General features: G+C 47.8%; 1 protein-coding gene across 1 annotated transcript; it reads right to left on the bottom strand.

The window, feature by feature from the left end:
• Positions 1-11,049: 11,049 nt before the first annotated feature.
• On the bottom strand, positions 11,050-12,250 carry Cfdp1l1 (craniofacial development protein 1 like 1). Its single transcript, XM_039078182.2, has one exon. It carries the CDS (start codon positions 12,140-12,142, stop codon positions 11,255-11,257), a length of 888 nt encoding a protein of 295 aa, XP_038934110.1. The 5' UTR covers positions 12,143-12,250; the 3' UTR covers positions 11,050-11,254.
• Positions 12,251-21,287: the final 9,037 nt, after the last annotated feature.

The raw sequence follows: 21,287 nt of genomic DNA, 5'->3' as shown, positions 1-21,287 counted from the left end.
GCAGCCAAGAAGCTGAAGAAGGTCTTGAGTCTGAGGGTATCCTGGACTCGTAGTGAGATCGTGTTCACACGAAGCAAAAACAGCTCTATTTTGTTATCATTATTTTTTTAAATCAGTTTTTCTTAGTTTTCTGTTACCTGGATACACTTTAAAGTTTGTGTTCTGTGGTGCATGCCTTTAATCCAAGCACTCAGGGGGCAGAGGCAGGCAGATCTCTGAGTTTGCGGTCAGCCTGGTCTACAGACTGAGTTCCAGGACAGCCAGGGCTACACAGAAAAACCTGAAACAAACCAAACCAAACCAAACGAACAAAAAAACAACAACAAAAATGAAAAGAGAAAGAAAGAAAGAAAGGAAGGAAGAAAGAAAGAAAGAAAGAAAGAAAGAAAGAAAGAAAGAAAGAAAGAAGGAGATTGTTCTGTCTTTCACATAACAGTTTTAGCTTTTGTTATTTCTGATTCTATTGTGTGAAATATCTGGGGCTCAGTTTGTTGCTTCTTTCCACCTCTCTACTCCGTGTGCACATTTATTTTATGACTGAGCTCTCCAGAGAAAGGGTGACCATGACACCTGTCAGAACAAGAGAGTACTTGCTCCCACTGTGATCTGGGAGACACAACTGGTTAGAGATACCCCTTTGAGTAGAAAAGCATGAAAGTAAGAACTTAGCATTACATTAAAAGAAAAAAGTCTGGAGCTGGCACAATACCTGTGGGCTGAAAGTGGAGAGAACTGACTCCTGAAAGTTGTCCTCTGACCTCCACAAGTGCACTGTGATGTGTGTGCACACACATACACACAGATATAGAGATAATTAAAATATAATGAAAAATAATGAGAAAACTCAGAGGTAAAAGTCAGGAATGTTGGGCTATATGCTCAGCATGTCCTTGGGAAGAGGCAGGGCTTTGGGGCTCTCTCTTGTTTGTTTGTTGGGGTGGGGGGTGTCTCATGTAGTCTAGGCTGGCCTTGACTCCTGATCCTCTTGCTGCCATCTTCCAAGGGCTGGGATATACAGGCATGTGACATCATGCCCAGCTTCTAGGTTGTTTTAAACGTCTCTTATCACCTCTGCCCTTCCCATCTCACAGCTACAAAATGGCCACTGTGCACTCTAGACACCCCGTCCAAGTCTAAAGCGGGACCTAAGAGCACTAGTCACCTTTGTCTCTTCTCTCCCAGAAGTCCCCCAGTAGCAAACCCTTTTAAAGTGTCTCATTGTCCAAGATTTGAGTGCGTGACTGGCCCGGGCTATGTGGAACCCCGGGGAAATACAAGTCCCTTTGCTGGGTGGATTCACACTGAAGGTAGCCTCAACTCAGAGTTAACCTGCACTGGGCAGGCTCCCATTCTGACTGCAGTCAGGATTCTGCTGGAGGCAGGGGGTTGAAAACACCAAGAGGACACAGATCACAGCCTACAGTTGGGAGCTGGCTGAGTCCACCTTGGCCCCAGCAATGCAGCATGGAGTCCACTGACTCTGCTGAGTTTGCAGAGCTCCTCTCAATTCTGTCTCCCTCCCCACCTCTGCCAAAGGAGATTGGCCTTAAAAGCTTCTTCTTGGATGCAGATGAAGGCATGTAGGCAAAGACAGTTCCCAGGCCAGGCTTCTGGGTGATGAAACCATCAGCTTTTCCTCTCTCCGTGCCAGAGAGAGGCGTCGTCAGTGATACTGGAGTGAGAGGAGCTTCCTCCCTGTGGGCAAATCACACCCATGGCACTTGCTCTCCAGTAGGAGCATCAGATGGGGCTGGGTCCAAGAGGGTGCACCTGCCCTACTTTGATGGTGGATTCTGCTAGGTACTGTGCAGTCTTACCCTTCCAGGTAGAGAAAGTGCTTGGCCTGTCTTCTTCAAGATTAATGGCTGCTACAGTCAAAATCAGTTTGGCAGTTCCTCCTCAGGAATCTGAGAATCCATCTCCCTTAAGATCCAGCTATAGCACTCTTAGGCTCACAGCCAAGGGACTGTGCATTCTGCTATAGGAACACTTGCCCATCTGTGCTCACTGATGCTCTAGACAGCAGCCTAGATATCCAGAAACTGGTGGGTGGATAGTGAAAATGTGGTACATTACACAAGGGGATAGTATTCAGCTGTTAAGAAAAACAAAATCATGAAACTTGCACATAAATGGACAGAGTTAGAAAAAGTTATCTCGAGTAAGGTGGCTCAGACTAGAAAAGATGAATACTGTACTTTTCTCTCATATGTAGATATTGGCTTGTTTTGGTTTGGTTTTGGGATGGTTTCTCTGTGTAGCCCTGGCAGTCCTAGAACTTGCTCTGTGGACCAGGCTGGCCTAGAACTCATAGAGATTTGTCTGCCTCTGCCTTCCAAGTGCTAGGACTAAAGGTGTGCACCATCACTGCCTGGAGTGGACATTTGCCTTTAAATTTTTGATGTGTGTGTTAAAATCCAAATAACCACAGAGGCTAGGTACCAGGGGGAGGAGAGTATCTCCTAAGGAAGGAGAAATAGAATATGTTGTTATGGAGAGACAAATGGGAAACTAGAATGGGGTATTAATAAGGAGGGGATGGGAGAGGAGGGTAAAGGAGGTGATGTGGGGAGGAACAACTAACACTGTAGACTATGTGGAAACCATGCAAAAACCTAATAGTGTAGAAGCGTCTGAATACATATATGCGTGTGTATGCACATGCACCCACACACATACACACACGATATAGATGTGTGATTTAGTTATATTATATGTGTGTGTGCTATGATATATATTATGATATCATATCATATATGATATAATATATATAACCCTGTAACAAACCCTGCAGCCTACAACACTGACCTGTCTGCAAGATATACTGGTGCCAAGTGGTTCAAATGTTATGGGAGTAACCAGTCATTTTCTGATGGTATTTAAAGTTTACTCTGTGAGCAGGAACCTGACATGGCTAAAGTGGCCAAGAACCTGAGACTCAACAACAGGTCATGGACCTCAGGGGAAATCTACTACTATTGTTCAGCTAAAGAAACACAGCGGTAAGCTATTCCCAATGGCACTGCTGTACCCACAGATCAGTGTATTTTTTGCAACCCTCGTTAGACAAGTTTCTTCTCGCAGTTGTTGGAAATTAACACAGAGATGCACAGTTCGACAATGTGCAGAGAGTGAGAGACTTGGCCATAAATAGAACATTTTGGTCGAACCAATACTCAGGAATCCATACTGAAGAGGAGGTGGAAAGAGGGTAAGAGCTAGTGGAGCTTGTGGATGACTCCAAGGAAACAGTGTCTCCTAGACAGAGCAGTGATGGACAGACGAACTTACAGACACTGTGGCGACACACACACAAACCTAGAGATTCAAGGCAGGTGGGGTCCCAGCAATGGGAGTTTCCCACCCTGAACCAAGATGGTATTTTTAATTGACACCTGTGCAAAGAGAACATGCATTTTCTCCAGGGAAGCTACAATTCCACCTAAAATGTTACCTCACACCCACAACAGCCGCGGCCTGACTTGGGTCCTTCTGTGAAGGCTTCTAATCTCTGCAGACACCACTCCTTTGTGGACTCTTGTGAGCATGTACTCTGGATAACCCTGCAGCATCCTGTTCATCTTGATGACCCAGCTTTCCTAGTAGGTTGGAGCCCATGCCAGGGCCGGAGCTAAACCTGTTTTGGTCAGTGTTGGGGGAGCCACCATGTCCTACGGAACCTCAGACACATATTTGTTAAACAAACGGAGGAATGAAAAAAACACATCCACTGAATGGGTGAGGAGCTCACAGCCTAGGAAAATGCTCACACTGTAAAATAAACAGATGAAAGAAGTGTAGGGCTGGGTAAAGTGGCTCAGCAGGTAAAGGTACTGATGGTTAAAGACGCTCACCAAACCCAAGGATCTGAGTTGTATCCCTACAGCCTGTGGAAAGAAAGAACCCACTCCTGCAGGTTGTCCTCTAACTGCCACATGTATACATATATGTACACACAGACACACACATGGAGACATACATACACACAGACACACCGAGAGAGACACACACACACACAGTGTAACAAAAACAAATCAAATCAATAGGAATTAAAAAAAGAAAAGAAAAGAAACACACATAAATGAGAAAGGAGGGATGCAGATTATATATGCGAATGATACAATTTTGGAATGAAAACTATACCCATAGGAAAATACTGGAAGAAAAGAAGGAAACACAACAGAACACTATGCATAATTAATTAGGGATTAACTACAAGAGGACTTAATATTTATATCACCTCCCATAATTGGTGCTGGAGAAAAGGTTCAGTGGGCAAAAGTGATTTTTGGGTTCACAAGTGTGAGGACCTGAGTGCAGACTGCAGTGCTGGAGGGGCTTCGGTTGCGGTCACATGTGTACCTGCACCGTAACCCTAGCGAAGGTGGAGAGCAGAGAGGCTGGGGTTTGTGGTTGCCAGCCCAGCTCTAGTGTCAGTGAGAGACCCTTCCTGACTCAAAAGACTCTGCGGGACAATGGTAGAGCCAGGCATCTCTGGGTTTCCTCTGGCCTCTGTACATATGTGGTAGGCACACTTGCTGTCACACACGTGTATGCTATACACTGGGTACACACATTTCACACACACTTAACTAGTCATCTCTAATCATAGCAGGGCCCATGTAGTGAAAGGCACAAAAGCTCTCTGCCTCGGTGATAGGGAAACCCCGACAAGTGCTCAGGCTTGAGCTGGTTCCCAGAACGGAGTACTCTACAGACCCAGGATAACAGCTGAGCAGGTGGGGCCAGGCAGGCAGAGGGTTCCATCTGAAGGAGGGCCAGTCCTGAGGCATGGTTGGGAGGGAGGCAGCCAATGCGAAGTCCTAGTCTAGAGACTCTGCAAAGGACTGAAGCAGAGTCCTTTTGGTGTGGAGTACTGCAGGGAGCCAGGCACTCAAGTCAGGGCGGATGTTAGTGGACCTTTGTTCTGTTTTATTTTGTTGAGCTCCATTCTCGCTGTGTAGCTCAGGTTAGCTGAGAACCTTCAGTCCCTATGCTTAGGCTGAGGTTACAGGTGCGTGCCACCACCCTCAGAGATGATGGCTTCTGATGTGGACTGGGTAGCTGGAGGAAGACTGGAAGCCAGGGAAGAGGAGCTACAGAAAGATCCTCTCAAACCAAAAAAGCGAGACCGGGAGGAATAGCTCACACTGGGCTGCGGTGCATGAGAGCATCCAAGCTTAGCAGAAGCCAGAGCCCGTGTAGGGACATGAGGGAGAAGTGTAGTCCTGAGCATAGACAGCTTGAGGTAGAAGGGTGTCAGGAGGTGTCCCTCTGCCAGAAAGAGCCCGTGGTTGGGGCTGAAGAGACTGTGGACATACGGCTTGGGAGTTACCGTGAGGCAGGGGCCACTAAGTTCAATATTATTTAGGATTGTGCAGGGCACAGGATGGGTAGAGACTGAACTGTGAGGTTGGGCGTGGGGACACTAAAGATGCTAGAAAGGAAGAGCTAAGGACAAAGACAAGTAGTTGTGACCCTGAGGGGAGAAGCTGACTGGAGGTGACTGGGGTGGGCAAGATGCAAGGCTGAGGCCAGTCCGTGCCTTGTCTTTGGACCTTGGTTTATGAATCTCTGGCCTATCAAACAGTGACATTGACTGGGTCACCATGATCACTATAGTCTATTGATTATTAGAGCTGTTGCCTTTGCCCTCTTTATGAGTACCTGCTGCATACCTGGCACTGTGCAGCCTTAGCCTTCTGTATACACAGCTTCCTGTGGACCACAACCTTGTTAGAAGAGCATCATTGTCTTGTCTTAAAGTTTATGTGTGTGTGTGTGTGTGTGTGTGTGTGTGTGTGTACGTGTAAGAGAGAGAGAGAGAGAGACAGAGAGACAGAGAGAGAGAGACAGAGAGACAAAGAGACAAGAGAGACAGACAGAGACAGAGAGAGACAGACACAGAGACAGAGACAGAGTCCCAGAGAGAATATGATGCCTAAGACACTGGAGCAAAAGCTAAGCTTGTGGCTCCCATTTTTACTGTCCCCAGGAGCCACCCCAAATCTTGGCTACACAGAAGGGAATCTTCCTAGACATTGGCTTGGGCTACCCCTTTACTCTCAGTCCGCAAACACCATGGTCAAGGGCAGCTCTGTCTTGTTCCAATTCCAGAAAGAGAGGCACCTCCAATGGTGGTGGGATGAGCAGTGGGATGCAGTAGGTGGGTCCTACAAAGGTAAGAGTGGAAGGTCCAGGAGGATCCCAGGCAAGTGGCCCAAGCAGGGGTGCCAAGTAAATAGCCACTTGGAGGTCTGTCCTGCATGGGACAGGGGTTATTTTTCCTTCATAGCACTCAACTGAGGCTCACAAGGTACTGGACAGACAGGCTGCTAGCTGGCTACTTACCCTCCATGCTATGGTTTCTCTGAATCTTGCGAAGTGCTTCATGCTGATACTGACAGGTTGCTGGGCTAGGAGCCTGTCTGCACTGCTAGTGACTTACACTTATCACCTTTGAACTGTGGGGAGCTGGGCCTGGCCCAGAGTCACACAGAGTGTCAGGATTCCAACCTACAGTAGTCTAAGGAGGGTGCCTTTCTCTGTCACTCATGAGCTAGTGTAATAGAGGCACAGGCGGTCACATGTGTCAGTAAGACTCCAAGTGGCAGGGTGGACAGGAGTTTGTATCCACAGGATAAGAACACCAACCTGTCCAAACTACCCATGGGAGAAAGGGGAGACTGAGGCCCCAGCAACGTACAGAGACTTTTATTTTTTCATCATCTCATCATTTAGCTGCATCTACCACTAATTGCCAAATACATTTATTCATCCCTTTGACAAAAGGAAATGCCTCTGCCAGAGGTCATTGGGGAGTGAGCACCGTAACATAGGCCTTTGCATTCTTTGTCCCACCTCTTCTCTTGTGTCCCATAACCAGCCCGAGCACCTGCAGAGTGCTGGCCATCTTGGGATGGGCTTTGCAGAGCACACAGACCCGTCAGAAGCCTTCTCTGTCTGACAAGCTGAGGCCTGTCCAAGAAGACACCATTGTGTACAGTAGACGATGTGCAATTGGGATGGATGTTACGGACAAGGCTATGTAGTGGCCACAGACTCCTGGGCTGTGGGGTCTTCCTCCCTCACCCCTCGCCTCTCCCAGGACCCAGGCTCCTAATTTGGCCACAAAAGCCAAGTTCAGCTCCAAATAAGGCCGTGTCTAAGCACAGACCTTTGAAGACACAGTTCCTCCTAAAACCTCGGAGAAGCCAATTACAGTGGCGGGAGCGGTAATCACTGTAATAAAGGTAATGAGCGGATTTATTATAGCTGACGATGGGCTTTTTTTTTCCTTGAGAAAGAAAAGAATTTACTGATATTAAAGTCTGATTTAAGTTTTCATTCAAAACCCCTAAGAAATGGCCTGGGTTCTGGGTTTCATCTCCAGTGGGAGGTTGGTGAGAAACAAAATGAACCGGGTGAGACTCTTGTCCTCCGAAGCGAATTTGATGCATCAGGAGACAGGAAGATGCTGGGTGAAGTTGGGGAGAGCAGGTGAGGGGCCACCAGATTGGCACTCACTGTGTGTATTTGCTCCTCAGCCCCTGGGAGCCTTGGCTTCTTCATCCATAGGATGGGGATACTAATAATACTAACGCTTCAGGGTTTGGAGGAAAATTAAATGAAGCTGCATTGCATTAAGTTTAATTAAAGTATGTGTACATGTCTGGCAAGTCGGAGACAATCCATAAATATTAGCAGCCTTCTCTAATAGCAGGGATGCTCTGTGGAAAGAGCCCAGGGCTTTAAATGCTCACTGTAGAGTGTGTGTGTGTGTGTGTGTGTGTGTGTGTGTGTGTGTGTGTGTGAGAGAGAGAGAGAGAGAGAGAGAGAGAGAGAGAGAGAGAGAGAGAGAGAGAGAATGAGAATGTAGATGTCAGAGGACAACTTGTGACACTGGGTTCTCACCTTCCACCAAGTGGAACCAGAAGTCAATCTCGGGTCCCCGAGCTCGGTGGCAGGTGTCTTTACATGCTGCCCCATCTCGCTGACCCAGTTTTTTTTGTCTCTTGCCTGTAAAAGCCTAGAGGTAAACACACCAGAGCTCGTGCTGAGTTTGCACAATCTGCTGGGGACCCAGGACTCTCCATACTTGCCGTTCTGTCAAGTTCAGCAGGAAGCTGCCATCTCATGGTCTCACGTGGCTGCAAATCTCCAACAACCGCATCCCATTTCCAGCTAGCAGGAAGGAGTAAGGTGTGTGGTGGGGCTAACCAATTCTCTTTGAAGGGATGGCCCAGAAGTTAGACATGCACTGTCCTGCAAAGCTTTGGATTGAGTCGGCCATGCGGCTTTCCGGGGTATCAAGGCATTCTGGGAAGTGTGGTGTCTATTCCAGGAGCCATGTGAACAGTTACACTTGATCCTCTCTCTGAGGAAGGGATTATCACTGGGGAAAAGCTATCTGCCTCGGCCCCAGTGCCCCATGTGACAGACTGATACACGGACAGAGGGACGATGGGCATGGAATTCCTCAGAGCACCCGACCCTCAAAGGGCTCAGCCATGCTTTCCCCTCTGTCCTAGGCAGGCCTGACTTCCAAAGAGTTTCTTCCTATGAACCTCCGGTCCAAGTCACAGGGGAACAGGGTCAGCTCAGGGTGAGGGTGGGAGTGTGGGGTGTGGAGTGAGAGTGGGGACAGGGGGATTTTCTTTCATGGATTATTTGGCAACAGGGAGCCAAATGTGAGCCAGAGAGCATGGACGTCTTAACCACTAAACATTTAAATTAGAAAATAAAAAAGTCTTAGCAACTTTGCTTTTGGATAATGTTTATTGATGTGGAGAAATTTAATCACTATTATAGCCTTCTTTTTAAGGAAGTCAATACACAAAGCCATAGGTGACCTGGCTATGGTACCTTTGTAGTTGCTTTTTTTTTTTTAAGACTAGGTCTTACTGTGTTGCCCTGGCTGGCCTAGAACTGACCAGGCTGGCCTCAAACTCACAGAGACCCTCCTGACTCTGCCTCCTGAGTGCTAGGATTAAGGGCATACGTCACCCGACCTGGCCCTGAAGTTGCTCTCACACACTACAAAGAATCTAAAGATGGCTACTGAACAGCCTCTCCACAGACCTCTGCTCTCCTCTCTCCCTTGGCTTGGGGTGAGTGTCTGTGCTATTGCCCCAGGGGAAGACAGAGTTCAGAGAAGGGAGCTAGGCAGGGGACAGGGACGGGAGGGCTGGGTTCTGGTCCCAGCTTCTGGCCTCAGTCTTCCTAAGTGGTACAATGGAGACTTGGGCTTCAGAGCTCTTAAGGCTAGATCTGCAAAGGTTCTCTGCTCAGCACGCCAATCCACTGATCCTCCAGGCCACGTTCACTCTGGGGAAACCTTTCTTTAACCAGAGCAGTTGCTACAGTCTCCTTTCAAATTTACTGGTAGCCAATCTTGCCCCAATCTCGCACACCTAGGGTCTTTACCATTGAGCAATAGAAGGGGCAAACTTGTGGAGTGTGTGTGTGTGTGTGTGTGTGTGTGTGTGTGTGTGTGTTGGTCTCTGGTTGAGGCAGTGAAGGGGTGGGAGTGGGCAAGACGGTAGAAGAGGCTGTAGCAGGAAAGAGACGAGGTACTGTCATCCTCCCCCCTACTCTTTCTTCTTCTCCATGGTTTTTTGAGTCAGGGTTCCCTCTGTAGCCCAGGCTGGCCTGAAGCTCACAGTAGGTCCTCCCTCCTCCCAGCCTCTCAAGTGCTGGGATTACAGGCATGAACCTCCTGCCTCTTTTGAGCTCTTCTTCCTTTCCTCTCTTCTCCTACCTCAGTTACAGATGTTCTGGTTCACAATTTCCCCCATCTTCCTCCTGGGGTGGGATTCTTGTCTCCTCCCTGATCTGGGTCTTGTGGCACAGAGCCTTGGGCTCCACCAGCTGCAAGCAGACCCTGCCTCCCCAGTGCCGAAGCAGAATGCCCCCCTTATTGGACGCTGCCTGCCTTGTCTTTCAGGGCACCCTTCACGGCAGGCCTCTAATTTACTCAACTGCTCCTGAGCCTCCTGTAATCACAGGATGACTCCCCACACAGCCTCCCAGGAGTCTTTCTGTCTCCTTCCTTCTCAAATCCCTGAGGGCCCTCTGAGCTCCGGCAGCCCAAGCTCCTCCATCAGTAGTCCCACTCAGGCTCCCTCAGGGGTCCTGACGAGGCTTCTCCCAATGGACCCCTGACCCCATTGGACACAGCTATTGTGGGAACAATAGCAAAAATTAGAGATAGCAATTTTGTGCTCATAATTGTGTTTTATATTTTAAAAAAATAACAGGGATTTAGAAACAGAATAACCCTCGGGGCCCAGAAAACCCAGATCCACCCTGTCTCCGTTTCCTGGCAACTGTCACCGAGCAGTTCCTGAGACCGGTGCCCTTCGTGCAGTGTTCCTGCTAAGAGGCCAAACGTAGGACTCAGAGCCTAGGATGATACAGGATATTTTGGGGTGTATTTGAATTCAAAGGAGCCTTTCTCGCCTCTTGCTGAGCCTGGAGCAGGGATGGGTCTCAGAAAATTCAACAGCCGCTATAGCTGCCCCGAGCCAATGAATGAAATTTACAGGCCACAGAAAAAGAGTTTTAATGTTGGTCCCCGAATATGGGATGCCCTCAAGATACTAGTGGTACGGTGCTGTTTGTGGGATTGATGGCAGAAACTGGGGCAAAGCATGGGGAGGGTTCTGTGCAGCTGGTGCACCGCACCAATGAGCTGTCCAGCTGCTTCCTCTCAGGATTCCTCAGACTTTTTCACTGTAGCTCCCAGGCAGGGATATGAGATAACAAGGAACCAGTTCTCTCTGCATCCTGGCCTCTAGCAAGAACATTCCAGAGCTGCTGCTTTGGGGTCCTTGACCTACTAGACCAGTTTCTATCTCCTGTTCTCCTGGAGGCCACAATCCCCTGTCCGTGGTTTTTTTTTTTTTTTTTTTCTCCCCTCCCCTCCCCCCAGCCCTAATAGAGTCTTTAGATGAAAACGGAGAGGCCAGTACGCAACCAGCCCAGGGCACTGCCCATTTAGTCTCTCCTCCTTATCTATTTCTTTTTTTTCTTCCCCTTTCACCAACCTCACAGAGGGCTTCTATTTGTTTATTTAAAAACAAATTTTAAAAAGTAAAATGAAACCAGGTGAGATTAAGATACATTAACCAAACTGCAATGTAGAAAAATGGACTTGCTGGAAACACGACGAAGATCACTGGAGATTTCACAGACACACGGAAGAGCTCACGTTGTTAACAGAATTAAGCTGCTACGAATTCTCCCCAGAACGTCAAGGTTTCATTTGGCTCAGCCTGAGATCTCGCTCAATTTCAAACTGCCTGTGGTCCATGCGCTCCAGAAAAGCTTTCCGTTCGATGTACCCTTCTTTCCCTCGGTTATGGATGGCCAGCTCTTCACCAATCCCTTCTTCTTCCTTGAAGCTCTCCCAGTCCAATTTGGATTTCTCAAGGGTGCTCATTTTCTGTTTCTTGGCTCCAATTTTTCCTAAAAGGCTGCTCATCCCACTTGTTCTTTTTATCCCTGACCCAGCAGGGAGTGGTGTCTCTGCTGAAGTGACAAGAGCCTGTGGTTTTTCTTTCTCTGTTTGCTTGAGGAGAGACTTGGCTTCCTTAGATGTGGCATCTACTTCCTTAGTCACCCTTACCTCTTTGCCAGCAAAGTCAAACACCGTGGTAATCGTCACCTTTTCTGATTCTTTAGGTTTCTCTAGTTCACCTGCTTTCACCAATGGTTCACTTGAACTAGTCCCTTCAGTCTCCGCTGCTACCTTGACTTGTGAACTTGGGGCTGCTTTTGACTTTGGTCCTACATCATTAAGGAGGCTGGCCCACAGTTCATCGTCCTTCTTCTTCCTTGCATTCTCTGACCCGAGGCCTCCTTCTTGCTCCTCTTCATCTTCTTCACTACTGCCACCTCCAGAGTCTTCCCTGCCGTCGTCCTCTTCGTCTAACGAGAGGCCACTTTGTTTTCTCTTCCTGGCTGGAATGCTCTGAGCCTTCCTTCTTTTCCCTTTGGTTTTCTCAGCCCGCTCTTCACCATCCACTTCATCTTCCTTCACCGATTCATTGACATCATCTTCACTGTACTCGCCACCCGATGACACGTAGTCCTCATCCTCATCCGACGTGGAGAAGTCTTCAGAGTCGAGTTCTCCCATGCTGCTGTCACTTGGGGCCTGCTACCAACACGACTGCGGCCACTGCCCCAAAATAGCGAAGCTCTAGGTGAGACCATAGAGGTACAGGACCAGCAGCTAGGGCTGCCCTAGAGGGGAGCTATCTATTTCTTCAGTGACACAGTAGCCCCTCCCTCCATGCTGCTGTTTGCAGCTACACAAGGAACGCCATGTAACTCCCTCCCGCCTTGTGGTTCAGTCCTCTCTTGATATTTGACAGGGGAAGATGTTTCTTGCAAGGTGTCTGATTTCCAGAAGACCAAAGAGCAAATCTGGGTGGATGCTCTCTGGGGTCATTGTGGATGCGGACCACCAGGTGGGCTGCTTAATACCCTCAGAATTGGGCTTAAGGGCTCTGCGGTACTAGAAGAGATCACAATGGGAGGCATCATGTCGGCTGATCGTGTAAAATCACCCTTAAACCAGGGCCAGGTTTCTCCCCAGTGTACATGTATCTCACCTAAAGACAGGCTGAAGTCTTGAGCCCTCAACACCTTGGACTGCAACCTTGTCTGTAAATGAAGTCGTTACTGCCTTCCCGGAACACACCAGAGCCCTAATCCAGTCTGATCTGGGTAGGAAGGAGGGAGAGCCAAGCACAGGCGAGGCCTCCAGTAAGGGAGCAGAAGTCACAGGGGACACAGACACACACTGAAACACAAAAATCTCTGCCAGCAGGAGCTAGGAGGCACAGGAAGAACCCCGCCCCCTCGCGCACACACAGATTTCCAAGGGAATGCAACCCTGCCCACACGGTGACCTGGGACCTCCACCCTCCACAGCTGTGGGAGAACGCATTTTGTCGTTTAAGTCATCAGACTGTGGCGCTTTGCTCTGGAAGCCCCCAGAGAGCCACACAAGCGGCTGTTGTGACGCCGCTCTTTGGGATACAGGCTTAGTTAGAGCTAGGGAGTGCGAGCCACCGGCTTGTTCAAATCACCTATGCCCTCAGCACCTCTCTAGCCCAGCTTTCACCTCCCCAGGGAGTAGCTGTCATCTGTGGCTCCTTCACTCCCGCCACAGTCAGCTCTGGGAGGGGCTCATGTTTGGGGAACACTGTGATCCTTGAGTGGATCCATCCAGCCATGGATCCACTTTCAAATGGACATAGGTGTTCTCTGAAGAGTTCATGGCTTTGCTAGGTCCCTTAGCACCTGCAACGCCTTCTGGGTTAATGAAGACACTCGGAGCCACCACTGGCTCTGCCAGGTCATTGCCACTCCAAATATTGGGAGGTCTGTGCCAGCATAAAAAAAAAAAAAAAAAAAAAAAAAAAAAAAAAAAAAAAAAAAGCCCGCTACTGTTCATGTCACAAACCTGTGAGGCTTTGGTTATGGGTGTTCAGGAAGCAAGATAAGACAGCCAGAAGGAATTAGAAGATGTGCTGTTTGTGGGGGACCTGGCAGGGTCTGCGGAGTTCCTGTCCATGTGTAACAGCAGCTCTCAGGCTCTACTCAGCCTTGCCTTACATTCCTCCCTCTCATAAATCAGTGGCAGTGGCCCCAGTTGTCCCCTTTAGAGTATAAGTTTCAAGAAAGAATGACTCGACATCTTGTTTAATGAATCCATCACACCTGCCAGGTGCCAGGAGGCACACGTTGATAATTGCTATCTATATCAGTAAATAAAGGCATTTGAGAATCTATTAAATTGTGTCCAGAATGCCAGGCTCGCCAATCAGCAGACAAACCCCTCACTTAGAACATGGAAAGAACACAGTGTCTCTGGTGGGCCTTCTGAATGTCTCTGACTTTCTCTTCCCCTCGAGTCTCTCATCCCCCAATATATCTTGAGGAACCCACCCCACCCCCCCACACACGAGGTGAGTCATAAAAAACAGCACTTTCCCCCCTCCACAGACAACAAACATAACATCTGGAAATGAGGCTGGAGGTGTAGAGCAGAGGCAGGGCTCTTGCCTAGTGTTTCCTCCCCAGCCCTCAGGATACAGCTGACACAGCCATAGGAACCCTGCTGTCTGCACCCTGAAATTTTCGAATGCCGTTGAACCAAGGCCCCGTGTTTTTATTTTGTAATGGACTTTCGAGTTCTTATAGCTGGTGCTAACTTGACTGGGTCGGGGGTATAGGGCCTCACCATATCTAGAACTGTCATCAGAGCCCTGTATGCCATTTTGGAGAATCCAGGAGATTCCTGGAAAAGGATAGCTGAGGGGCCAGAATCAGCCCAATGGGATGGCTTGGAATTCAAGGCCACCGAGAATCACTAGAAAAGGCACTCAAAGTTCCACCCCTGAACCAGGCAGTATAGAGCCATTTGTGGTTAAGGTTACAGCTCAGCCTTTGAGAAACAGATCAATCATAAACAGGGAATGAGCCTAATGCGTTTTTACTCTAAGATGGCTTTCAAGCCTAAGACGGAGGTAGGCTGGTTCTTCCCTTCCTGGCGCCCAAGCTCCTCCCCTTTGGCTTAGCTGGGATGACTGGTGTGTAATGGTTACTTTTCTATTGACAGAACACCGTGACAGGGAATCTATAGAAGGAAGAGTTAATTGGGTGTGTGGTTCCAAAGGGACAAAAGCCCACCACCTTCATGGTGGGGAGCCCATCGCCGTCATGGTGGGGAGCCCATCACCGTCATGGTGGGGAGCAGAGCAGCAGGCTAGGCATGGTGGTTGGAGCTGCTTACACTTCACACCTTAAAACACACACGAGAAAGCAGAAAGAGCACACTGGGAGCTGACGGAAGATGAAGACATGACCCGCTCTAGGTTTGGTTGCGGAGAAGGATTTTATTGTAGATATGAGGGAGAGGATAGCCCGAGGCATCTGGAAGAATCCAGAGCAGGAAGAGAAAACAATAGACTAGAAATGATCGGCAGAGTGAACTGGGCCATGGGGGAGAGAGGAAATGGGGAGCAAGAGAGGAAGTGAGGAAGAGAAGAGAGATGAGAGAAAGCCAAGAGGACCAAGAGAGTACAGGGTTATATAAGAAAGAGAAGCTGGGGGTTGGGATAGAAAGGGAAGCTCCTGGGTGTGAGAGGTTTTAGGGTGGAGGGTGAGGAGAGGGGAAAGGGGCCGAAGGTACTAAGCCATTGTGCGCTTCTGTATGCTAATAGGTACCACAGCTAGCCATTTCCCCCAAGTGTTTCTTTGAGATCTGACAGAAATGGTTGAAACCTCAATGCCTAGCCCATAGCACACTTGCCCTAGCAAGGCCACACTTCCCAAGCTCCCACAAACAGAACCCCTAATTGGGAACCAAGTACTCAAATCCCGTAGACCATGGGAACATTTATCAGTCAAACCAGGATAATGTGTATAAGCCATCTGCCCGAGTGTCTTCTAAAAGCCAACACATGAACCTGATGGTAAACTAGTTTGTCCTTTTCTTGTTGCTCTCTCTCTCTGACAGGCTCCTTCTCAGGGTAGAGATCATCAGATGACTGTCAGAAGAAAGGTTTTGTCCCTCTGTGAATTCGTGCTTACATACCTGTAGTGTCTGCAAAAAGAGGGGCCAAGGACCAAAACAAGGCCCTCATCTGGAGGACGGATAAAGTGATGTGAAGGGCAGGACCAGTCTGTCGCAGCACCACACGGACAGGTTTGAAGCCAGAGAAAAAAGAAAGGACACGGAAAAAGGAAGTGAGGTGAAACTTGCCCGATCAAGTCCAAACTGCATCTGCCTGCTTGTGCTTGGCTGAGCCACTACAGCAAGAACTCCTCAACCAATGACGACATTAAGAATGACAGGCTCCACTTCCCTAGCAGCTCTCCGCTCAGCAACGAACGAGCCTACCACCAATACTCAAAGCCTCCATATCCCACAATCCATCTCACCTGACTTATAGGACTCTGCATTCCCATGTCCCTCACTCTGCATTCTCACCTCAGCTCCTGAAGCACCTCACCGGCCGGTGCCTGGGGTGGTGGGCCTCTAAGCCCTATGGATTCCCTGAGCCACAAGTGTCATTCGTGGTGGGCTCTTGGGACCACAGCTAACAGTTACTAACAAGGTAATTCTTTTTAGAAAACTAAGCTAACTAGGAACTCAGGGTAAGGATTGATGACACAGAAACCAGTGTGTCATTAGAAGGTTTTTGGTGTTTGAACCGTAAGAGGTCAAAGCAATGTGGAATCTGAGGTAAGGGATTGGTAACTGAGTTCAACTATACCTGTGTGTAATGGAACCCTTGAAAAAACCCAGACATGGAGGCTCTGGCCAGACATTCAAGCATCCTTGAGTGGCGATTGTCTTTGCACATCACTCTTCAATATGATGAGACACTGAGGACGACAGAAGCTTCCTGTTGGGAGCCTACTAGTTCCTCCCCAATCTCTTTCCTTGGTCAGTTCTAATTTGTACCCATTTGCTACAAAACAAAAACCAACCAACCAAACAAGAACAGACAAGGCCAGGAGATAGCTTAGTGGGTAAAGCAATGACCTTGCAAGCCCAACCACCCGGTCAATCTCTGGAATCCACGTAAAGGTGGAGGGAGAGAACCAGTCCCAGGAGGTGGTTTCTGACCTCCCCATGCACACAATGGCATAAACCCACACACCCACATACTACATCATTACAATAACAATAACTAAAGTTAAACTAACCCTTCAGGATAACAGTGCTTTCCTGAGTTTTGTGAGTCATTCTAAGGGATTCTAGAAACTGAGGGAGTCTGTGGAGACCTTTGCAATTAGTCAGTTGCACTAAAGTGAGGTGGCCTGAGACCTTGGACATTGGACTGAGACCATTGCCCGCCCTTGTGTGGCCTGTCCTTACCCTTGAGTTTGGCTGACTCTAGGTAGCACCTTCTCTCTGGAGACCTCATCTTTGTCTCAGAGAGCAATGCTGACCTCTCTGACTGGTCTTGTGCCTCTTGGCTCTTCCTTGCCATTTTCTTTCCACTTACTGAGAGAGAGATTGTCTTAACACTCTCACAGAGTCTGATACCCTTGGCCTCTGAATAACTCCTGTCAGTCCCTGGGTAATGTCAAAACTACTTGCCCTGCATGTGAAGACCTGCCCTCTGACCTTTGTCTTCCTCCAGGCCAGCCTCAGCCTTGACTCCAGTCTTCCATAGTAGCTTCCTGAACCTTGTTGATACAACATAGGTCCTAGCTCCACTTTGACCCTCAAAATTAAGCAACAGGCTTCACTTCCTCCAGGAAATTTATCTTTGACCCTTTCCTTGTGACTCAGGAACAACCCAAAGCCACTTCCCCTGCCCCAGCATCTCCGACCCCCCGCCCCCAGACCGTTCTTGTGTCCTGTGATGGAATTTTTTTGGTTTGTCTTTTGATGGCTGAACAGTGGGCTTCTCAAGGGCAAGGGTGCTATCATCCAACCTGTGATTTCACCCAGGGCATGTTCAAGGGGTGGACAGCCCCATGAGTCATCATCCTCTCTCAAGGATCCCCCACGCTTCAGGTTCTTTCTCAACAAACTAAGATTTACAAATGTTTATCACATGGATTGTTGCCAGCACCCTCAGGGACAGAGGTCAAGTTAACATTGCACGAAGAGGACACAGACTCCCACCCACCCACCCACCCCCGTCTCTTTGATTCATCATGTGACATTTATCATCACCTGTGTCTTGTGAAGAAGATTCTCTATGGAGAGTATAATAGATTATATTAGCTAACTGTAGCCAAAGCAACTAAAATAGAGAAGAGGACCAGCCTGGCCTGAGAGTTGGCTCCGGGGATAAAGGTACCCGCTGCCAAGCCTGACGACTTGGGATGCACAGGTTAAAGGAGAGAACCAACTTCCTATAGGTGTCTTGTAACATCTACAAAGATGTCATCATGTCATGGTACCTGGTGCATATGGGCATCTTCACACACAAAAACACACAGACACACACACATAACACACACACACAACACACACTCACACACACATACACACACTCACAGATAGAGACACACACAGACATACTCACACACACACACAGATATACAGATACATACACAGACACATTCACAGACACACAGACACAGACAAGCACACACATAGACATACACACACAGAGGCATACTCACAGACACACACACACACACACAGACAAACTCATACACATACACACTCCGTGTAAAATGTCTAAAAATAAAGTGAGATGACTGATAGGTAAAATTAACGTGTAAATGACAGAGTTCAGGGTGTTTTCAGGTTGACTAACACATCCATGTGCCAGAAATGATGTGCGAGGCTTGCTGATGAACCTCCTCGCCTGGTTGTGCTTTGGCATTCATCCTCTATGATAAATGGTGATAGGAAACACAGTGCTTCCCTGAGCCCTGAGAGTCCTAAGAGCCCACCACAGCTGAGGGGTGGGGACTGGGGCCATACACGACATTAACCGGGTAAGAGAACTGGACTCTGGTGACCCCAGCTATGGCTGGCAAGTGACCTGAGAGAGTAGTCTTTGTTGGACTGAGGCCTTTCATTTCTGAAGTCGGGGGTGGGGGTAACTGTAGGTAGATAGTGTCAGGATTGGATTAAACTGCCTGACATAAAGTTGGTGTTGAAGTTGACCGTTGGTGAGAACAGACACAACTCAGCAAAGTGTGTAAGCTGCGCTGTGAATCACAGAGACCGTGCAGATGTCGAATATGGCGTCGCAGCTGCTGAGGTGCCTGAGGAGCTGACTGGCTCTCGGGAGGAGCCACTTCTGTCAGAGAATGGAACATGACAAACTCAGTGTGGCCGCTGTCGCTGTGCAATCGAGCTCTTTTATAAACTCGTGAGCACTTAGTGAAAATTGTTGAGAAATTTGTTTGGTGAGTTTTTGGCTTTATGTCGCTTTAATAGAAAGTGTTTAAGAGACAATAACTACGGCGGAGTACTTAACATGCTTTTAATACCAGGCTTGTCTGTAGCCCGATCTTATGGTGGCATTTTCTTAGTTGAGGTTACGTCCTTTCAGATGACTTTAGCCTATGTTAGTTAAGCTGACATAAAACTATCGGACGCACTGTGCAAAAATGAGGACCCGAGTTCAGATTCCTCAGAACCTACGTGGGAACCAGGCACAGCCGTGTGAGCTTGTAACCCCAGTGTTGAAGGACAGAGTCTGTAGATCCGAGGGCTTGACGTCGCCAGTCTAACTGAAATAGCAAGCTTCGGGTTGAGCAAGAGACTGCCTCAAAGAGAACAACTGAGGACTGACATCCTACCATCAGCCTCCAGCCTCTATACTTGCAGGCACTGGTGAGTGTTCAGACACACATATACCACACACATATACACAATACGTTAAAATTTAATTAATTAGAAAGATTAGCAGATAACTATTATTGAGGGCTGGAGATGTAACTCAGTTGGTAGGTACTTGTCTAATATGTACAAAGCCCTGGGTTTGCTCCCCAGAACTACATAAAACTGGTTATGGGAGTATATACCTGAAACCCCAAAGCTCGGGAGATGGATACAGAGGGACCAGAAATTCAAGGGTCATCCTTAGCTACGTGGGGAGTTTGAGGTCAACATGAGCTCCGTGAGACCCTCTTTTTTTTGAAAAGAAACAACAACCAACTCCTGGAAAGGGGACCAGTCAGAGGAGTGGTTGTCCAGCGGGAGCTTTGCTGTGCCCTGGGAATGCAATTGGAGCTGACAGGGTTTGCTTTTGTTTCCAGGCACTGAGGACACATAGGGAGACAGAGTATTTTCTCAACTGTACCTGACCTCTCCAGGTAAAAACAATGTGTTATTGAAATACTCAGAGCCATTGAAATGGCATTTGACCTGGAATTTAAAAAGAAAAAAAAAAGATCAGGTTCCAGTTACAGAGATAGGGCAGGAATCCATGGCCTTGTCCCTACGGCAGGGGGAAGGGGAGGACAAGCACTCCATGGGGCTGTCCCTACGATAAAAACAGGAACTTAAAGCAGACATGAATTTTTCCAACGCTTTGAAATGAGGGAATGAGGGAATAGAATCTTTTGTTCCAAAGAGTCACAGATGATCATAGGACAGAACATTAAAAAGATCCAGTGAATTCAAAAACAAAGATTAACCTTCTGGACCCAGTGACCTTTCCTCTGATGGTAGTTGGCATGGTTAGTGGGTAGCTCCCTAGATTCTGAAAATACATAGGCACACACACACACACACACACACACACACACACACACACACACACACACACACACACAAAAGTACCCTCAGGGAAAAGCGATGAGATCATTTTAAGAAAGTAATCATTGGGTTCAACCCTGGTAATCATTCAACCCTGGGTTCAATCTCCAGCACCATAATAACTTTTATGTAGAGGAAAGCAACTGCTTTATTTGTACAATTGAGCATTTTGAAAAATCTGTTAAGAAACATTACCAGACTAAGTAAACAATTAACAATCAGTGTCCAGTAAGAAAAATTCACATCTGTACACCTAAAAAACTTGAGACCAGCGATGACGACAAGCACAATTCTCTGACTTAGAATCTGTTCCAATGAAAAGAGCAGGTGAGCTTTCAACACAGCTATTAAAAGTGTAAAACAGAACCTGGACATGGTGGTGCACATCTTTTATTGTAGCTCTTGGGAGGCAGAGGCAGAGAAATCTCTGTGAAGTTAAGGCCAGTTTGGTCTATATAGTGAGTTCCAGGACAACCATGGCTATATAGAGAGACTCTGTTTCAAAACATACGAGAGAGAGAGAGAGAGAGAGAGAGAGAGAGAGAGAGAGAGAGAGAGAGAGAGAGAGGAGAGACCCTCATCTGTATCTTTGACTAGGTATTTTCCCAACCAAATCTGAAATAAATCAACAACTTAGAAGCATACCTTCAGCTCTTTAAGCAAATTACCAAGGCAGGTGTCTCTCTAAGGAAGGGACTGTTCCCTGCGGTGGTGTCCCACCACTAACACATCACTGTTAATGTCTGAGGGTGAAGGATTCGTGCAGTTAATGGAGACACACACTAGAATGATAGAATGGCATTACCACTCACACCGTACACGCCTCTCCATTTTAGTGTAAACTTCATAAACAGATATGAGAGCAAGAACTCATGTGCATAGTTTGTAATAAAGAAACACAGATAAACATTGTTCCAAGGCATTCTTTTCTGGCCCGTAATAATCTCTATCTCACTTATTTTTTTAAAAATTAATTGAGTGAGCATGTCTGATTGCATATACCTGCATGTGCGCATGTGCAGGG

This window comes from Rattus norvegicus, chromosome 6, assembly GCF_036323735.1.
Source record: "Rattus norvegicus strain BN/NHsdMcwi chromosome 6, GRCr8, whole genome shotgun sequence".
Classification (NCBI taxonomy): domain Eukaryota; kingdom Metazoa; phylum Chordata; class Mammalia; order Rodentia; family Muridae; genus Rattus; species Rattus norvegicus.
This window is presented reverse-complemented; position numbering and strand designations above follow the sequence as displayed.

What these genes read in the sequence shown, in the direction of transcription:
- Cfdp1l1 (XM_039078182.2), bottom strand. Translation starts at nt 12,142, where the DNA reads ATGGGAGAACTCGACTCTGAAGACTTCTCCACGTCGGATGAGGATGAG.